Source organism: Somniosus microcephalus, chromosome 1 (genome assembly GCF_052327205.1).
Source record: "Somniosus microcephalus isolate GS21.2 chromosome 1, FLI_Smic_1.0, whole genome shotgun sequence".
Lineage (NCBI taxonomy): Eukaryota > Metazoa > Chordata > Chondrichthyes > Squaliformes > Somniosidae > Somniosus > Somniosus microcephalus.
The window spans coordinates 258436741-258454271 of NC_140987.1; the positions used below are offsets into that span (position 1 = coordinate 258436741).

A 17531-nucleotide genomic window follows, 5' to 3' on the forward strand; every position below is an offset into this window, starting at 1 on the left:
AAGCTGGCCACGCCCCCAGATCGAATTAATGAGGATGGCAAGTTCCCGCTGATTGCGCCCGTTTGCGATTGTCCAAGGAGGCTCCTAAAATTAAACTTTTATTTATGCGCAAAGGCACCAGTAGGCATGTTTTAAATATTAAAAAAATATTTAATTTACAGTACTAACTGACTACTGTACACCAGCATAACTAGTAAATGGTTTTGTATAGTTTTTTAAAGTCATTTTCAGTGATTTTAAATCAGGTTGCTCACAGAGGGTAGACTGGAGATTCTTATTAAAGATGCTTATTTTTTGTGACAAGCCCATTTTCAGCTGTATTAATCAAACTGCACCGAGTTACCACTATTAAATATATCAAGGAATTTTTTTTTTAATGCAAGAGGAAACTATTACGTTCTATTACACTGCCCGATTGCGCTGGTTCATGGAAGGTTATATGTTTGGCGTTATGCAAATGAGTTTGAACAGAAACTGAAACTGTATCTTCACTTGGGGGGAAAAAATGCACAATTTGAAGCTCAATTTGTGCCCGGAATGCCGATGGCGCCCAAAGCAGAAACTCTACCCCCATTTGTCCCTGAATGGGTTTGGGTGATTTTTTACCAGATTCTGTGCATCACTGCATATCGGAACTCTGCTGACAGTGCCCTGAAGTCATTAAAAAAAATTAATTTGCGGGATGTGGGTGTTACTGGCAAAGCCAGCATTTATTGCCCATCCCTAGTTGCCCTTGAGAAGGTGGTGGTGAGCCGCCGCCTTGAACCGCTGCAGTCCGTGTGGTGAAGGTACACTTTCAGTGCTGTTAGGGAGGGAGTTCCAGGATTTTGATCCAGCGATGATGAAGAAATGACGATATACTTCCAAGTCAGGATGGTGTGTGACTTAGAGGGGAGCTTGGGAGATGGCGGTGTTCCCATGTGCCTGCTGCCCTTGTCTTTTTGGTGGTAGAGGTCATGCTTTAGTTGCTTTAAAGAGTTAAGTTTGTGAACTACATGCTGTAACTTGAAGGAATTGAGTAACCAGTCATGGTCTTCTTACCAGGGAATCAAAGCTGTCCTTGCTGAGAGCTATGAACGCATTCACCGCAGCAACCTCGTAGGGATGGGGGTAATTCCCCTGGAGTATCTGCCAGGACAGACTGCCGACAGCCTGGAACTTACAGGTCACGAGCGCTATACCATCGCCATTCCCGACGTGCTGAAGCCCAGGATGAATGTGGAGATCAAGGTGAATTCTTGATTTCTATTTCCATAAGCACTCGCCACCAAAACCGTGTACATAATATTTAGAAAAACAACCCAATTCTTTTTAGACCAGACTGGCGTGCTCTTGACATGTATGTGGCCCCCTCGGATTTTGAACAGTACTTTGCAATTTGTTCCTGGGCTTGAGCAGTTTTGCATGAGCCAGAGATCCAGGGGAAATAGGGAGCCAAGGTGGGTGGATGGAGTTAAGGTACAGATCAGCCATGATCTCATTGAATGGCGGAACAGGCTCGAGGGGCTGAATAGTCCCCTCCAGTTCCTGTGAAATCCCACGACTAACTCTTAGACTCCACTCCCTGTTTCTGACTCTTCCACCCTGTTGGCACCTCACCTGGTGCTACTCCCAGATGCTCTTCTACACTCCCCATTGAACCAGTACCCTTCCTACAGTAGGCCACCCAGAACAGGACATAATATTTTAACCTTAAAAATAAAACATTGGAATGTTACAAGCTTGACCTACTCCAGTTCCCATGTTTCTAGCTACTGGGAATTCATTGGTCCTGAACCAAAATTTCCGTAAGTTATCATAATTTATGAATTTGAACCATAGAATGACACCGCACAGAAGAAGGCTATTTGGCCCATCGTGCCTGTGCTGGCTCTTTGAAAGAGCTATCCAATTAGTCCCACTCCCCTGCTGTTTCCCCAGCCCTGTAATTATTTTCCCTTCAAATATTTATCCAATTCCCTTTTGAAAGTTATTATGAATCTGCTTCCACCACCCTTTCAGGCAGAGCATTCCAGATCACAACTCACTGCGTTTTTAAAAAAAAAAAAAAAAAAAAAAAAAATTGTTATTGTTTTTGAAAAGCTATACTTTCATCTTAATAGCAGTAGTGCAGCCATACAGTGTGGTCTGTGATGCTATCCACTTATTAGTGGCATAATGTAGTTTTTATTAGTACAGTGCTTGGGATTGACGATGTTGACCACGTACGGAGTAATTAAACTCACCCTCTCCTTTATATTTGCATTTACCCTGTAACTTGTTTTTGAAAATATGACTGAATTTAAGATGCCAAGGTAAAGGAGAAATTGTCACTGGGCTGCACTCGAACTTTTTCTCCTGTTTTGTGCGTGGATATGTGTACAAATATTTGAACAGAATTTTTTTTTTATCTCCTAGCTTGACACAGGCAAGTCCTTCCAAGCCACCATGAGATTCGATACTGATGTAGAGCTCACCTATTTCCGCCATGGTGGTATCTTAAACTATATGATCCGAAAGATGATAAATTAGCTGTTTTTGTTTTGGTGGGTGAGGGTGATAAAAGTTTGATCATGTCAGAAAACGCACAGATTTAAAGCACTAATTATCAAAAGTAAATTTTGATATCCTGTTTATTCCCATCTAGTTGGAGCAGTGAAATTGTTCTGACTTGAGTTTTATAATAGATAAAAGATTTATTGGTATCTTTGGTAATACCCATTCTCGAACTAATTTTTAATTACAATTCCTTGAAATTACTTCTCAAAACATTTGCAAGCTGTATCGTCTGGTTCGGCTGTAATAATGAAATCTATTTTTGAAAGCCACACACCTTTGCAATACTATTAAACATGAAATAAATGAAAACTTATCAGAATTCTTTGATGTATAACTTTTTTTTGTATGATTCGCACTGCTTCCCCAAAAACAAATGGTTTATTTATTTTTCCATACCGTTTGCGGTCTTATTTTTGTATTTGCCGACTTAAGCTGTGAAGTACATCGTGAAATAAGAAATTCTATTAACATGGATTGCCAACTTTTTAGTTTGGTAAGAGGAAAAGTTTGGAGATTAAGACTGTTGGGTACTACTACTCAGACCATTGGTTTGTTAGCTTGGGGTTGGGGGAATATGGAAGTGTGCTTCTGGTGCTACGTTAAAGGCTATATAAATGCAAGTTATTGTTGTACTGGACTAGTGAATTCAATAAATCTAGTGGGCTAGCACCAGGAAAAATAACCATGAAAGCTACAGGTTTATCATTAAAAACCTAACTGGTTCACTTAACATGCTTCAGGGATGAGAGCCTGTCCCGTCTAGTCTACATTTATGTGGTAGCCTTGTAAGCCACTCAGTTGTAAAGAAAATGCTCCAAAGCATGCAGCAGGTCATGAAGAAGGTCGTCGGTGTTGCCCACATGTCAAAAACAAATTTTTTAAAAACTTTAGAAAAGGCCATTAGCTCAAGCCCAGCCTTTGTTTACTCAGCCACACCTTCCCACCTATATTCAACAACAACTTGCATTTATACAGCACCTTTAACTAAGTAAAACGTCCCCAGGCGCGTCACAGGAACGCTATCAGACAAAATTTGACACCAAGCCACATGAGATATTAGGACAGGTGATCAAAAGCTTGGTCAAAGAGGTAGGTTTTAAGAAGTGTTTCAAAGGAGAGGCGGAGAGGTTTAGGGAGGGAATTCCAGAGCTTGGGGCCTAGGCAGCTGAAGGCACGGCTGCCAATGGTGGAGCGATGAAAATCGGAGTTGCGCAAGAGGCCAAAATTGGAGGAGTGCAGAGACCTCCGAGTTGTAGGAGGTTACAGATATTTGGCTGGGGGGTGGGAAGGTGAGTCCATGGAGGGATTTGAAAACCAGGATGAGAATTTTAAAATTGAGGTGTTGCTGGACTGGGAGTCAATATAGGTCAGTGAGCACAGGAGTGATGGGAGAACAGGACTTGGTGAGAGTTAAGATATTCATCCGTTCATCTTTTAAACCCATTTATAATATTTGCTTCAGTAGCCTCTCTGGTAACTTACCCCATAGAGTAAACTTAACAAATTTATGCTCCTGGGGTTAAGTTTTGTGCACCATGAGTGCACGCCAGTAATTTGGGTGCAGAGGTCTGCAGGATTTCTGTCCATTCATTTTACAGGTACAGCTGGAGGCAAATAGCTAGCGTTTTGTGAATTTTATCCGGAAAGCTACCTGGAGCATCGAAATACTCGGAAAAGTTGTACTGGGGCACTCAACAATCTAAAAGAAAGAGCTTGCATTTATAGTCACAAATTCCTATAGGTGGTTGCATCCTCCAGAAATCCTTGTTCGAAAAGTGACGGCCAGCTCTGGATTTAAACTTCTGTCAAGGGACGCAGTTCCAAACAGTGTCCCTGTCTGGGGGACGGAGCGTTCCACTGGTTGGAGTAGCAGTGCATGAACCTTTGCTGCTGGTATTCCCTTAGCAGCTTTTTAGATTGATGAATGTTGCTTAGCAGTAGCCTCTGTTGTTGGTATGAACATGGTGGTCCATCTTAAGTGCCAGCAACTCTTGTAATTAATGGGTCATCTTTGACAGAAATAGGCTGACCTCATTGAATTTAATGGTCAGTTTGACTTTGGACTGTACTGGTTCAAGTGGTAAGAGATGGCTTTTCTCTGCATCCTGCCAAACAGGGCTATAAATATCCCTAAAATCCCACTCTAGCTTACCCATCTCTTGCACACAGTCCATATTTACTATTTCCACAAAGCTACAACACAGTAATTTGATGATTAATCCAGTTTGTAAGCTTTAATTATTGAATGAAACAGCACAGTAAGTTTATGCACACAGTAGTCACTAATGTTTATACACAATATTTGATAAAACTTGAAACACTGAACTACTTTACGTAGAATGTATAGCACAGAAACAGGTCCAACTGGTCCATGCTCCACACAAGCCTCCTCCCACCCTACTTTATCTCACCCTATCAACATAACCGTCTATTCCTTTCTCCCTCATTTGTTTATCTAGATTCCCCTTAAATGTATCTGTGCTATTCGCCTCAACTACTCCCTGTGGTAGCGAGTTCCACATTCTAATCACTCTGGGTAAAGAAGTTTCTCCTGAATTCCCTATTGGATTTATTACTGACTATCTTATATTTATGGCCCCTAGTTTTGGTTTCCCCCACAAGTAGAAACATCTTCTCTACTGATCGACAATAAACAATGTCTGATTAGACTTTGACAAAATTGCTGCACAATATCCTAATGACTGCACATCCATGTCCTCTAACATATTCTAATGTATTTATTGGTGCATTGTTCTGGAGAAAGGAATTCATGCTTTTAGAATTATTTTGAAAAGAATATATTTCTATATTTTTGGGTGAGGTTTGAATATCCAAATTCTTTTTAAATCAGTAGTTAAAAAATAGAACAAAAGACTGCTAATGCTGAAAATGTTGAATGAAAACATAAAATAGAACTGTTCTGAGGAAAGGGTCTTGCACCTAAAATGTTAAGCGGTCTTCCTCTGGTGCTGTCAAACTTGCTATGTAGTTCTAGCATTTTCTGTTTTTACTGTAGAATGTCATCTAATAAAGAAATTGGTATTTCAGGGATTTTTTTTTTTTTTTAACTTTCTTGGCAAAGTTCTGCACCATCAAAGAGCTTGATCGGAAACGGGGCATCCCTCCATTTACTCTTAACGCATACCACAGATGTTGTGACGTTCTTGAGAACAAAGCTCTCAATTTTAATTATTGGTAGATCATTAAACACCTTGTAATTTGCAGTGATTCCCCAATCATGCCCACAGTCTTTGCAATGCAATTTTTGCCTTTTCTGAATATTGTCAAAGTTTTTTGGCTTCCTGTGAGGTTGACAGGAATAGCGTTCCTTGAAGGATTTGTCGATAACTGGGTGATGTGATTCCTGAAAGGAAGATGGGAGAGTTTTCAGATACGGTCTACCAATTACATTATAGGATCAAGTGACTCTACAGTATTACATTACCTATTCATTGTAGTAATACATGGATGTCCTGGACAATATTTATCTTTCAACCAACATCACTAAAACAGATTATCTGGTTATTATCACATTGCTGTTAGTGGAACTTTGCTGTGCGCAAATTGGCTGCCACGTTTCCTACATTACAACAGTGACCACTTCAAAAAGTACTTCATTGGCTGTAAAGTGCTTTTGGATGTCCTGAGGTCGTGAAAGGCGCTATATAAATGCAAGTCTTTATTCTTTATTGGGTACGGGGAGAATGCACTAGTAGAAAATATCTGTAATAGGTGTGGAGCCTATAAATGTTGTGCTTGGGTGGCTAAAGTATAACAATGTGAAAATATGGAGTCATTTCATAAAATAGCTTTTTGCTAGGCATTAAATAGAAGAGTTTTCTGTATGCTAAGGGTTATTGATAACTGATTGAATCCTGCTAATGTTTGCTGTCTTAGTGAACATGCATCAATCCTGGATTCTGAGAAACTGCAGTTCACTCTTTGCTGATGGCACTCGACACACCTGTGCTGGGGGATTGGGTGGTTCACTGGGCTCAGAAGCTTTGCGTTCAACGATGGGTCCGGGTTTAGAATCCAATCCAGACTGGTATGATGGATATCTGCTGTCTGTACAGTTCCTATATGAAATGTCTAAATAGTCTGAAAACATTTCATAGCAAGCACTGGGATAAAACTGGCTGTGATAGTCTCTAAATTGGCAATCTCATTCAGAGACAAACTAGCTGATGTGAGAAATGAAACATACTGTTGATACTCTGAGGTGGAGTTTAAGGCACATTGTTGTATCAAAATAGAGGGAGAGTTACTCTGAAGCTGGCCGTATTATACTTGACCAGGGAGTGCTTGATGCTGAAAATGGGTGTCTGTAGTGAGAAAATGCTCCAATCTTTACCATAAGAACAGGAATAGGCCATTCAGCCCCCTCGAACCTGTTCTGTCATTCAATTAGATCATGGCTGATCTGTATCTTAGCTCTATCTACCCACCTCAGTTCCATAACTGTTACTACCCTTCTCTTGTCAGGTCATGTTCTACTGAGAAACTGTCATATAAAGGATGACCTCTCATTGCAGTGTGATTTTTTTTTTTTTGATGAGATCAGTGATGTTCCTATGTGACCAGCTCCACTCCATGTGGGTTCCCATAGCAATACCTTTAATTTGGAGTTTTAATTGGCCCCTCCAAATTAAAGGTGTTGCTATGAGAACCTGCATGGGTCCTAGCTATGCCTGCCTTTTCGTGGGATATGTGGAACATTCTTTGTTTCAGTCTTACTCTGGTCCCCTCCCTTGCCTCTTTTTCTGGTATATTGATGACTGTATCGGTGCCGTTTCCTGCTCTCGCCCTTAGCTAGAAAATGTCATTCACTGCTTCCAATTTCCACCCTTCCCTCACCTTCACATGGTCCATCTCCGACCCTTCCCTTCCTTTCCTTGACTTCTGTCTCCATTTCTGGGGGTTAGGCTATTGACAAACCTCCACTAGAAGCCCACAGCTACCTGGACTACACTTCCTTTCACCCCGCTTCCTGTATGGACTCTTCATTCTCTCAGTTTCTCCGTCTCTGTCGCATCTGCTCTGATGATGCCACCTTCCATACTAGTGCTTCTGATATGTCTTCCTTTTTCCTCAACTGAGGATTCCCCTCTACCGTGGTTGACATGGCCCTCGACCGTTTCCAATCCATTTCCTGCACTTCTGCTCTCACCCCTTCCCCTCCCTCCCTCCCAGAACCACAATCGGGTTCTCCTTGTGCTCCCCTTTTACCCCACCAGCCTCCACATTCAAAAGATCATCCTCTGCTATTTCCGTCACCTCCAGTGTGATTTCACCGCCAAACACATCTTCCCCATCCCTTTCAGCATTTCGAAGGGACCGTTCCCTCCACGGACACCCTGGTCCACTCCTCAATCACCCCCAACAGCTCCCCTTCCCATGGCACCTTCCCGTGCAAGCGCAGGAGATGCAACACCTGCCCATTAACCTCCTCCCTTCCCACTGTCCAGGGCCCCAAACACTCCTTCCAGGTGAAACAGCGATTTACTTGTACTTCTTGCAATTTAGTATACTGTATTCGCTGCTCACGATGCGGTCTCCTCTACATTGGGGAGACCAAATGCAGATTGGGTGACCGCTTTGCGGAACACCTCCGTTCAGTCTGTAAGCATGGCCCGAGTTTCCGGTGGCCTGTCACTTTCATTCTCCGCTCCACTCCCACTCTGACTTCTCTGTTTTGGGCCTCTTGCACTGTTCTAACGAAGCTCAACGTAAGCGCGAGGAACAGCACCTCATCTTTCGATTAGGCACTTTACAGCCTTCTGAACTCAACATCGAGTTCAACAATTTCAGATCATAACCTCTGCTCCTATTTTTTCACATGGTTGTTGATGATTCTGCCATTCCCATTTACACCTCTTCTTGACTCATCTTTTGTTTCTTTACTTGTCCCATTATGATCTCCTTTTGCTTTGTACAATCATACCTTTTGTCATTTAATCTGTCCTGCCTTCCATCCTATCACAGACCTTCCCTTTTTATCTTTCCTCCACTCTCCCTGCCTCTGCACGTGCTTAAAATCTGTTACATCTCTAACTTTTTCCAGTTCTGACAAATGGTCATTGACCTGAAACGTTAACTCCGTTTCTCTCTCCACAGATGCTGTCTGACCTGCTGAGTATTTCTGTTCTTATTTCAGATTTCCAGCATCTGCAGTATTTTGCTTTTGTATATAAATGTAAGTTGTTGTTGAAATTCCACCATAGCAATTTGAGAATTTGAAATCAGTAAATATTTTTAAAATAAAAGTGACCATGAAGCTATTGGATTGTCGTAAAAATCCAATTGGTTCATTAATGCCTATTTCCTTTTTGCCATTTCCAGGTGTTGCTGATTCATCTTGAGACACAACTACTATTACAAGATGTTTGAAATGCCACAGCAATATTCAACAACAACTTGCATTTATATAGCACATTTTAATGTAAAAAAATGTCCCAAGGCACCTAACAGAGGCGAAATCAGACAAAAATGGATGCCAAGTCCGAGGAAGTGATATTAGTAGGGTCGACCAAAGTCTCGGTCAGAGGTAGCAAAGTGGAAGTGGTTTAGGGAGGCTGAATGCACGGTTGTCAATGGTGGGGCGAAGTTATGGGGGATGCACAAAAGGCCGGAGTTGGAGGAAGTTACAGAGATAGGGAGGAGCAAGACTACAAGGGATTTAAACAGGAGGATGGAAATTTTCAGTCGGAGGAGCTGGGGCACTGGGAGCCATTGCGCGTTAGCAAGGACGGGAGTGATGATGGATAAGTGGAGATAATTCAAAAGAGTAGGACCTGCATGGCTAAAAGGTCTGCTGTGAATGCTGGGGTTGTGGAGTACAGTGGCTTATGAGAGCTACTCACCCAAAGAGTTCAAGCAGCAGATGATCACTATATACGCCATGTTATAAACCAGATGCTAAAGTGAGACATGATGTTCATAGGTGCTGTACTTTGCACTGTCCTGGGAAAAGCGTTCTTGTTCCCAGGTCACGGTACTACAGAGTGGTGTCTCTTTATGAAGGGCTACGTAACACAACACTTCCTTCGTGCTTTCTCAAACTGATGGCAGCTGCACTGTTTGAGAGCATTTTGGAAGGGGAGGGTGAACAGTTGTCGTGGTGCATATAGCTACCAACAATATATTCAGCTTTTAGGACCTCATCCCGTTTTTTACCTATAGGGAGTTAGGAGGTAAATTAAAAAATAGGACCTCAAAGGTAGTAATCTCAGGATTGCTACCAGTGCCACGTGCTAGTCAGAGTAGAAATAGAAGGATATTTCAGATGAATACGTGGCTAGAGGAATGGTGCAAGGGGGAGGGATTCAAATTCCTGGGACATTGGAACCGGTTCTGGGGGCGGTGGGACCAGTACAAACCGGACGGTTTGCACCTGGGCAGGACCGGGACCAATGTCCTCGGGGGAGTGTTTGCTAGGGCTCTGGGGGAGGGTTTAAACTAAAATGGCAGGGGGTTGGGAACCTGAGCAGGGAGACAGAAGAAAGGGAAACAAGGATAGAAGCGAAAGACAGGAAGGAGAAAAACAAAGGTGGCAGTCAGAGAAATCAAGGGTTTAAATCAAACATGGCCACAGTAAATAATAATTCTAAAAGGTCTAAGAGCGTTAAAAAAACAAGCCTGAAGGCTTTGTATCTTAATGCGAGGAGCATTCGTAATAAGGTGGATGAATTAGCTGCGCAAATAGAGGTAAACGAATATATGATTGGGATTACGGAAACATGGCTCGAGGGTGACCAAGGCTGGGAACTCAACATCCAGGGGTATTCGATATTCAGGAAAGAGGCAAAAAGGAAAAGGAGGTGGGGTAGCATTGCTGGTTAAAGAGGAGATTAACACAACTGTAAGGAAGGATATTAGCTCTGATGATGTGGAATCTGTATGGGTAGAACTGAGAAATACCAAGGGGCAGAAAACATTAGTGGGAGTGGCATATAGACCCCCAAACAGTAATGCGGAGGTTGGGGATGGCATTAAAAGGGAAAGTGGGGAAGCATGCAATAAGGGCACAGCAGTTATCACGGGTGACTTTAATCTACATATAGATTGGGCTAACCAAATTAGTAACAATACTGTGGAGGAGGAATTCCTGGAGTGTATACAGGATGGTTTCCTGGACCAATATGTCGAGGAACCAACTAGAGATCAGGCCATCTTAGACTGGGTATTATGTAATGAGAAAGGATTAATTAGCAATCTTCTTGTGCGAGGCCCCTTGGGTCGGAGCGATCATAATATGATTGAATTCTTCATTAAGATGGAGAGTGAAGCAGTTGACTCAGAGACAAGGGTCCTGAATTTAAATAAAGGAAACTACGATGGTATGAGGTGCGAGTTGGGTAGGATTGATTGGGGAATGTCACTCAAAGGGTTGATGGTGGCTAGGCAATGGCAAACATTCAAAGATCGCATGGATGAACTACAGAATTTGTTCATCCCAGTTTGGCATAAAAATTAAACAAAAAAGGTGACTCAACCGTGGCTAACGAGGGAAATTAGGGATAGCATAAGGTCCAAGGAGAGGACATATAAATTGGCCAGAAAAAGCAGTAAACCTGAGGATTGGGAGCAGTTTAGGATTCAACAAAGGAGGACAAAGGGATTAATTAAGAGGGGGAAAATAGAGCATGAGAGTAAGTTTGCAGAGAACATAAAAACTGACTGTAAAAGCTTTTATAGATATGTAAAGAGGAAAAGATTGGTCAAGTCAAGCGTAGGTCCCTTGCAGTCAGAATCAGGGGAATTTATAATGGGGAACAAAGAAATGGCTGACCAACTAAATACATACTTTGGTTCTGTCTTCACAAAGGAGGACACAAATAACCTCCCAGAGATGCCAGGGAACATAGGGTCTAATGAGAGGGAGGAACTGAAAGAAATCAGTATTTGTAGGGAAATTGACGGGATTGAAGGCCGATAAATCCCCAGGGCCTGATAATCTACATCCTAGGGTACTTAAGGAAGTGGCCCTAGAAATAGTAGATGCATTGCTGGTCATCTTCCAAAATTCGATAGACTCTGGAACAGTTTCCATGGATTGGAGGGTAGCTAATGTTACCCCACTATTCAAAAAAGGTGGTAGAGAGAAAACAGGGAATTATAGACCGGTAAGCCTGACATCGGTAGTGGGGAAAATGCTAGAGTCCATTATAAAAGATGTAATAGCAGAGTACTTGGAAAACAGTGACCGGATCGGACAAAGTGAACATGGATTTACAAAAGGTAAATCGTGCTCGACTAATCTGGAATTTTTTGAGGATGTAACTGGTAAAATAGATAAGGGAGAACCAGTGGATGTGGTGTATTTGGACTTTCAGAAGGCTTTCGATAAGGTCCCGCATAAGAGATTAGCGTGTAAAGCTAAGGCACATGGGATTGGGGGCAAGGTATTGATTTGGATAGAGAACTGGTTGGCAGACAAAAAGCAGAGTTGGAATAAACGGGTCTTTTTCCGAGTGGCAGGCAGTGACTAGTGGGGTACCACAGGGATCGGTCCTTGGACCCCAGCTATTCACATTATATATTAATGATCTAGACGAGGGAACTAGATGTAATATCTCCAAGTTTGCAGACGACACAGCTGGGTGAGACTGTGTGCTGTGAGGAGGATGCCGAGAAACTCCAGGATGATTTGGACAGGTTGGGGGATTGGGCAGAAGCATGGCAGATGCAATATAACGTGGATAAATGTGAGGTTATCCACTTTGCTGGCAAAAACAGGAAGGCAGATTATTATCTGAATGGCAATAGATTGGGAGAAGGGGAAGTGCAACGAGACCTGGGTGCCCTTGTGCACCAGTCGCTGAAGGTAAGCATGCAGGTGCAGCAGGCGGTTAAGAAGGCAAATGGTATGTTGGCCTTCGTAGCGAGAGGGTTCGAGTACAGGAACAAGGCTGTCTTGCTGCAGTTGTACAGGGCCTTGGTGAGACCACATCTTGAGTATTGTGTGCAGGTTTGGTCGCCTTATCTGAGGATGTTCTTGCCATGGAAGGAGTTCAGTGAAGATTCACCAGGCTGATACCTGGGATGGCAGGAATGACGTATGAGGAGAGATTGGGTCGATTGGGCTTATACTCGCTGGAGTTTAGAAGAATGAGAGGGGATCTCATTGAAACTTATAAAATTCTAACAGGACTAGACAGACTAGATGCAGGAAGGATGTTCCCGATGGCCGGGGAGTCCAGAACCAGGGGTCACAGTCTAAGGATAAGTGGTAAGCCATTTAGGACAGAGATGAGGAGGAGTTTCTTCACCCAGAGAGTGGTGAACCTGTGGAATTCTCTACCACAGAAGGCAGTAGAGGCCAATTCATTAAATATATTCAAGACAGAGTTACATATATTTAAGGCTAAAGGGATCAAGGGATATGAAGAGAAGGCAGGGACAGGGTACTGAATTTGGATGATCAGCCATGATCTCATTGAATGGCGGAGCAGGCTCGAGGGGCTGAATGGCCTACTCCTGCTCCTATCGTCTGTTTCTACGTTGATGGTTCCCACCGTTCAACTATTTGTGGGATCTCATTTGCAGCTGCTTGAACAATATTCTGCACCTTGGGTGCAGCTTTTTCAGTCATTACAGATAGATGAGACCAGTGCTCTGGATCTGAGATGATGGTCCTTTTCTCAAGGTTATCACTATTTGCTCATTTGTGCTGAATCACAAACGCTCACAACACCTAACTGGATACAATACAATTATAAATGCTAAATTGGTAGTTTTGGTAAAATGAGGTAAAATTCTGTCCTTTCTGTATTTCTAGCTAGCAGTGCTCAAACTATCCAAAATTAGTTCTTTGGTACTAGGTGAGTGGGCAGATTCGCTTTAGTGTTTTTCCAAAATTATATATATGGAACCAAAATTATTGACTAAGATCTAGGTGGTGAAGCTGGATTCTGAGTATTGAATTACAGATTCTGCAAATGTCGTTGCACTTGACTTAGTTGTATATTAAAACCCCCTACCATTTTGAATCAAATAGTTGTCTTGCTAAAGATTGAACAATTTTCAATATATTAATGGTCAGGGGTAGATGACTGAATTCTGGACTTACCTCTATGATTCTTATGTCATCGGAGTTGCATGCGTAAACTTTGCACTTTGCACAAAGTAGCTGGTAACTGTTAGCTGGCTTATCTGTACTTACAGGGCTGACCATCAATTCTCTCATTTTCTTGTCATTCACTTGAATGGTGTTAACCTTAGAGAAAAGAATTGTATGGTTTAACGTAAGTTGTACCTTTGCTAAGTTCCTAATCAGCAAATTTCAAAAATGATATCACTGCTGAAACACCCACGTTACTGTATTGTTAAGAGAAATTATTTACAGCATTTTTTTAATGACTATTTGTAACTGGATAGGCAAGTCAAAATGATCTGGCTTTTTGCACAAGTCCCAAATAGCATACCACATCTCTCAATTATTTCCACTAAGAAACGGTTGCATGACTGGAGACCCAAGCTAGAAGTGTGTGAACATGAGAAATAGGAGGAGGAGTTGGCCATACGTCCCCTCGAGCCTGCTCCGTCATTCAATAAGATCATGGCTGAACTTCTACATCAACTCCACTTTCCCATCTTATCCCCATATCCCTTGATGCCCAATCATCTATCGATCTCCGCCTTGAATATATATAGTATCAACTGAGCATCCACAGCCCTCAGACGGTTGTGAATCTTTGGAATTCTCTACCTCAGTGAAGAATTTTCTCCTCATCTCAGGTCTAAATAGCCGATCCCTTATCCTGTGCCTGTGCTCCCTAGTTCTAGACTCTCCAGCCAGGGGAAACATCCACCCAGCATTTACCCTGTCAAGCCCTCTAAGAATTTTATATGTTTCAATGAGATCACCTCTCATTCTTCTAAACTCCAGAGTATATAGGCCCATTCTACTGAATATCTCCTCATAGGACAGCCCTCTCATCCCAGGAGAAGAAATAGTCGAGGAGCACCATTCTCAAGTGTTGCTGATTCTAATATTCGTTTTTTTTTTAAGTCTTAGGGGGGAAAATTTGGTTGCGCCCCCTTTGGGGAGCTAATTTCGCTGGGGTGCTACTAGGTTAGCGCCCTTGCACCGTAAATTGAGTGGTAGCGCCCCAAGCAGGAGATGGGGCACTACTGGAAGCGCTCCCCCTCCTTTCTGGGGCGCTACCATTCAATATTATGGCTCTACATGCAACAGCGCCACGGTATTACAAGCCTTCCTCCCCTGATTAAAGGGGAGGGGCCTAGTGCTGCGTGCACCGGGGCCCCGCTGGAGCACCAGGGAGTGGGGTTCCGGGAAAACAGCCCGGCACTCGAGGAGTGCCCAGCTGCCCGATCACGGCCGGCACCCCGCATGAAGAAATGGAAGGGGGCAGGTGCTGGCAGGCGGCCCAAAATAAAATGGCGGCCCGGCACCTACACTTTAATTTGCGCCGCTGCGGCTGCAAAAATGCCACCCTGACTTTGTCGGATATATCGTCCGGCGATAGGTTAGGGGGCGCGACAGAAGTTTGTGGGCGCAGCGCATGGCACCGCGGGGTGCTACCGGCTACTTCCACCACTGACTTCCTGCTGAATTTCACGAGAGGTGTTGGCGGCGCTGCGCCCAGGTGCTAGGGGCTTTGCGCCCCGAGGGCGCTAACAGGAGGCACAAAGCAACCCAATTTCCCCCCTTAAAGTCTCTAACGTAGGAACAGGAGGAGGCCAATCAGCCCCTTGAGCCTGTTCCGCTATTCAATGAGATCATGGCTGATCTGTATCTTAACTCCATCTACCCGCCTTGGTTCCATAACCCTTAATACCCCTTGCCTAACAAAAATCTACCAATCTCAGTTTTGAAATTTTCAATTGATTCCCCAGCCTCAACAGTTTTTTTCCGGGGGGGGGGGGGGTGCGTGTGGCGGGGAGAGGAAAAGAGTGTTCCAGATTTCCACTTCTCTTTGTGTGAAGAAGTGCTTCCTAACATCACCCCTGATTAGAAAGTAAAGGTTTCAAAAAGTACAGAATCTTGAGATCGAAGAAATCATTTGCTAGAAATGATTATCATAAGATTTCCATCCTCATGCATTTTCACCCAGGCTCTTAAATAGAGATGGTGACAGGACTCTAGCTGACTTTATCCTTTTCTGGCCAATTGCAATGCTGCAACTATCGTCCCATCTAACATCCGTTTACTCAGCACATACTGGAGACTGAACCTCACACCATCCAGCTGCTTGTGATTTAGTAGCACATCACCCAATGCATTTGTCTGTTGAATTGTCAGAAGATCCAGCAAATAATGGATTTTAACTGCATAACAGTTTAGTCATAACTTAAAGCCAGCGAGCTAAGCTGAAAGCAACGTCAACTGACCAAACTGGTTTTGCCCAATGGATGCATTCTTTGAACAAGTGTCTCAGTGGACATGATGCTCTGTGCCAAATTAAATGGGATTAGATAGAGCTGAAAAATTGACCAATGACACTGAAGTGGGTAGTATGGCAAATTCTGACAACTATGAAAGACAACAGGTGGATTATACATAGGCCAGCAGGATGGAGGCAGATCGGTGGTCAATAACGTTCTATGCAGAAAAATGTGAAATAACACATTTTGGAAGGAAATCAACTTTAAGTGGAACGGAGGGACCTTGGTGTGTAGATTTTAAAGTAATTAAAGGTGGCAGCGGAAGTAAATAAAGTAAATGGAATCCTTGGTTTTGTACCTAGAGGCACAGAATACAAAAGCAAGGAGATACTTTTAAACTTGTACAAGACAGAACACAGTTGGAGGAGAGTGTGCGGTCCTGGGCACTCCATTATAAGTATAAAAAGCAATGGGCACTTCATTATAAGTATACTAGCTGGAGTGCCCGGCGGTGCCGAGGGTTTTTTGAGGGCATGTTGTTGGAAGAGAGAGAGACTGGGGGGGAAGGAGAGAGAGAGGGAAGGTGAGAGTGAGGGAAGGGGCTGGACTCCGAGCCCGGCGGGGTGAAGAAGGGCGGCCGCCATTTTGTGAGGTCGGCGGGAAGGTTGAGACCGCGGGGGAAGGGCTTGGACTTAGAGCCCAGCCGCAGTGACCATGGGTTATATTGCGATGACTGTGTTATCGGACAATGAAGCCAGCTACCCTCTGACCGGAGGAATCAGGAGCCACTTTCTTAAGGCTTTTAATCTGTGATTTAATAATTTCAAAATACTGTTACTTGTTCCACATTTAAATTTTATGTACTTTAAAATACTTCTAACATTGAATATAATTCTGGTTAATATTTGGGATCCAGGGTGTAGTTAGTAATGCTTGAAGTCTTACGTTGCAGCTTCTGACCCGCCTGTGTGAAACAGAAACTCAGACATAGTTTGATGCTGAATCTTTGCTGGTTGTTCGAATGATGACAATAAATCTGTATCCGTTTCTGTGACTTTTTCTTAATTAGGAAATGCCCCTAATTGATGAAACCCCAACCCCCCTCCCCCTCCCCTCTTCCCCCCCCCCTCCCTCTTCCCCCCCCTCCCTCTTCCCCCCCCTCTCCCCCTCCCTCTTCCCCCCTCCTCCTCCCCCTCCCTTCTCCTCCTCCTCCCCCCCTCACCTTCTTCTCCCCTCCTCCTCTCCTCCTCCCTCCCCTTCCTCCCCCCCCCACTCCAATCCTACTTTCCGCCCCGGGGCCCGGGCCTCAGCACCTGGATGAACGCGTTCCCCTTGGACGCTTTTGGCGGCCTCGGCTGTCACCCTGATGCCGTTGGCCGAGGCGAACACCCGCACTGACATGGCCCAGCCGAGCCCAGCGCCCTGGGCAGCCCGCCGTTCGGGCCGCAGGCCACAAAGCACCCGAGCCCAGCGCCGGCTCCGCGGAGCTCCGTGCGCCCCGCCAGCCTTTACAAAGATGGCGGTGGTGGCTACGCTCAGCTCAGGCCCCGCCCCGCCAGCCTTTACAAAGATGGCGGCGATCACGGGCCCGCTGTTGAGCAGGACGGGAGGTGCCTAGCTCGGGCGTGGCTGGGGAGGAGAGG

General features: G+C 44.0%; 2 protein-coding genes across 4 annotated transcripts in view; one reads left to right on the forward strand and one right to left on the reverse strand.

The window, feature by feature from the left end:
- The window catches only part of aco1 (aconitase 1, soluble), a 91334-nt gene extending 88477 nt beyond the window's left edge, over window positions 1-2857 (forward strand). For both annotated transcript variants that reach the window (XM_085992752.1, XM_085992759.1), the window contains exons 20-21: window positions 1045-1230; window positions 2398-2857. In XM_085992752.1, coding sequence (XP_085848878.1) covers window positions 1045-1230; window positions 2398-2511 — 300 coding nt within the window. In that variant the 3' untranslated portion in view covers window positions 2512-2857. The remainder of the gene's footprint in view (window positions 1-1044; window positions 1231-2397) is intronic.
- A 1888-nt stretch (window positions 2858-4745) lies between these two features.
- rigi (RNA sensor RIG-I) overlaps window positions 4746-17531 on the reverse strand; it is a 148745-nt gene continuing 135959 nt past the window's right edge. For both annotated transcript variants that reach the window (XM_085992729.1, XM_085992739.1), the window contains exons 18-19: window positions 13610-13756; window positions 4746-5902 (exon numbers count right to left, since the gene is read on the reverse strand). In XM_085992729.1, the coding sequence (XP_085848855.1) occupies window positions 5603-5902; window positions 13610-13756 (447 nt within the window). In that variant the 3' untranslated portion in view covers window positions 4746-5602. The remainder of the gene's footprint in view (window positions 5903-13609; window positions 13757-17531) is intronic.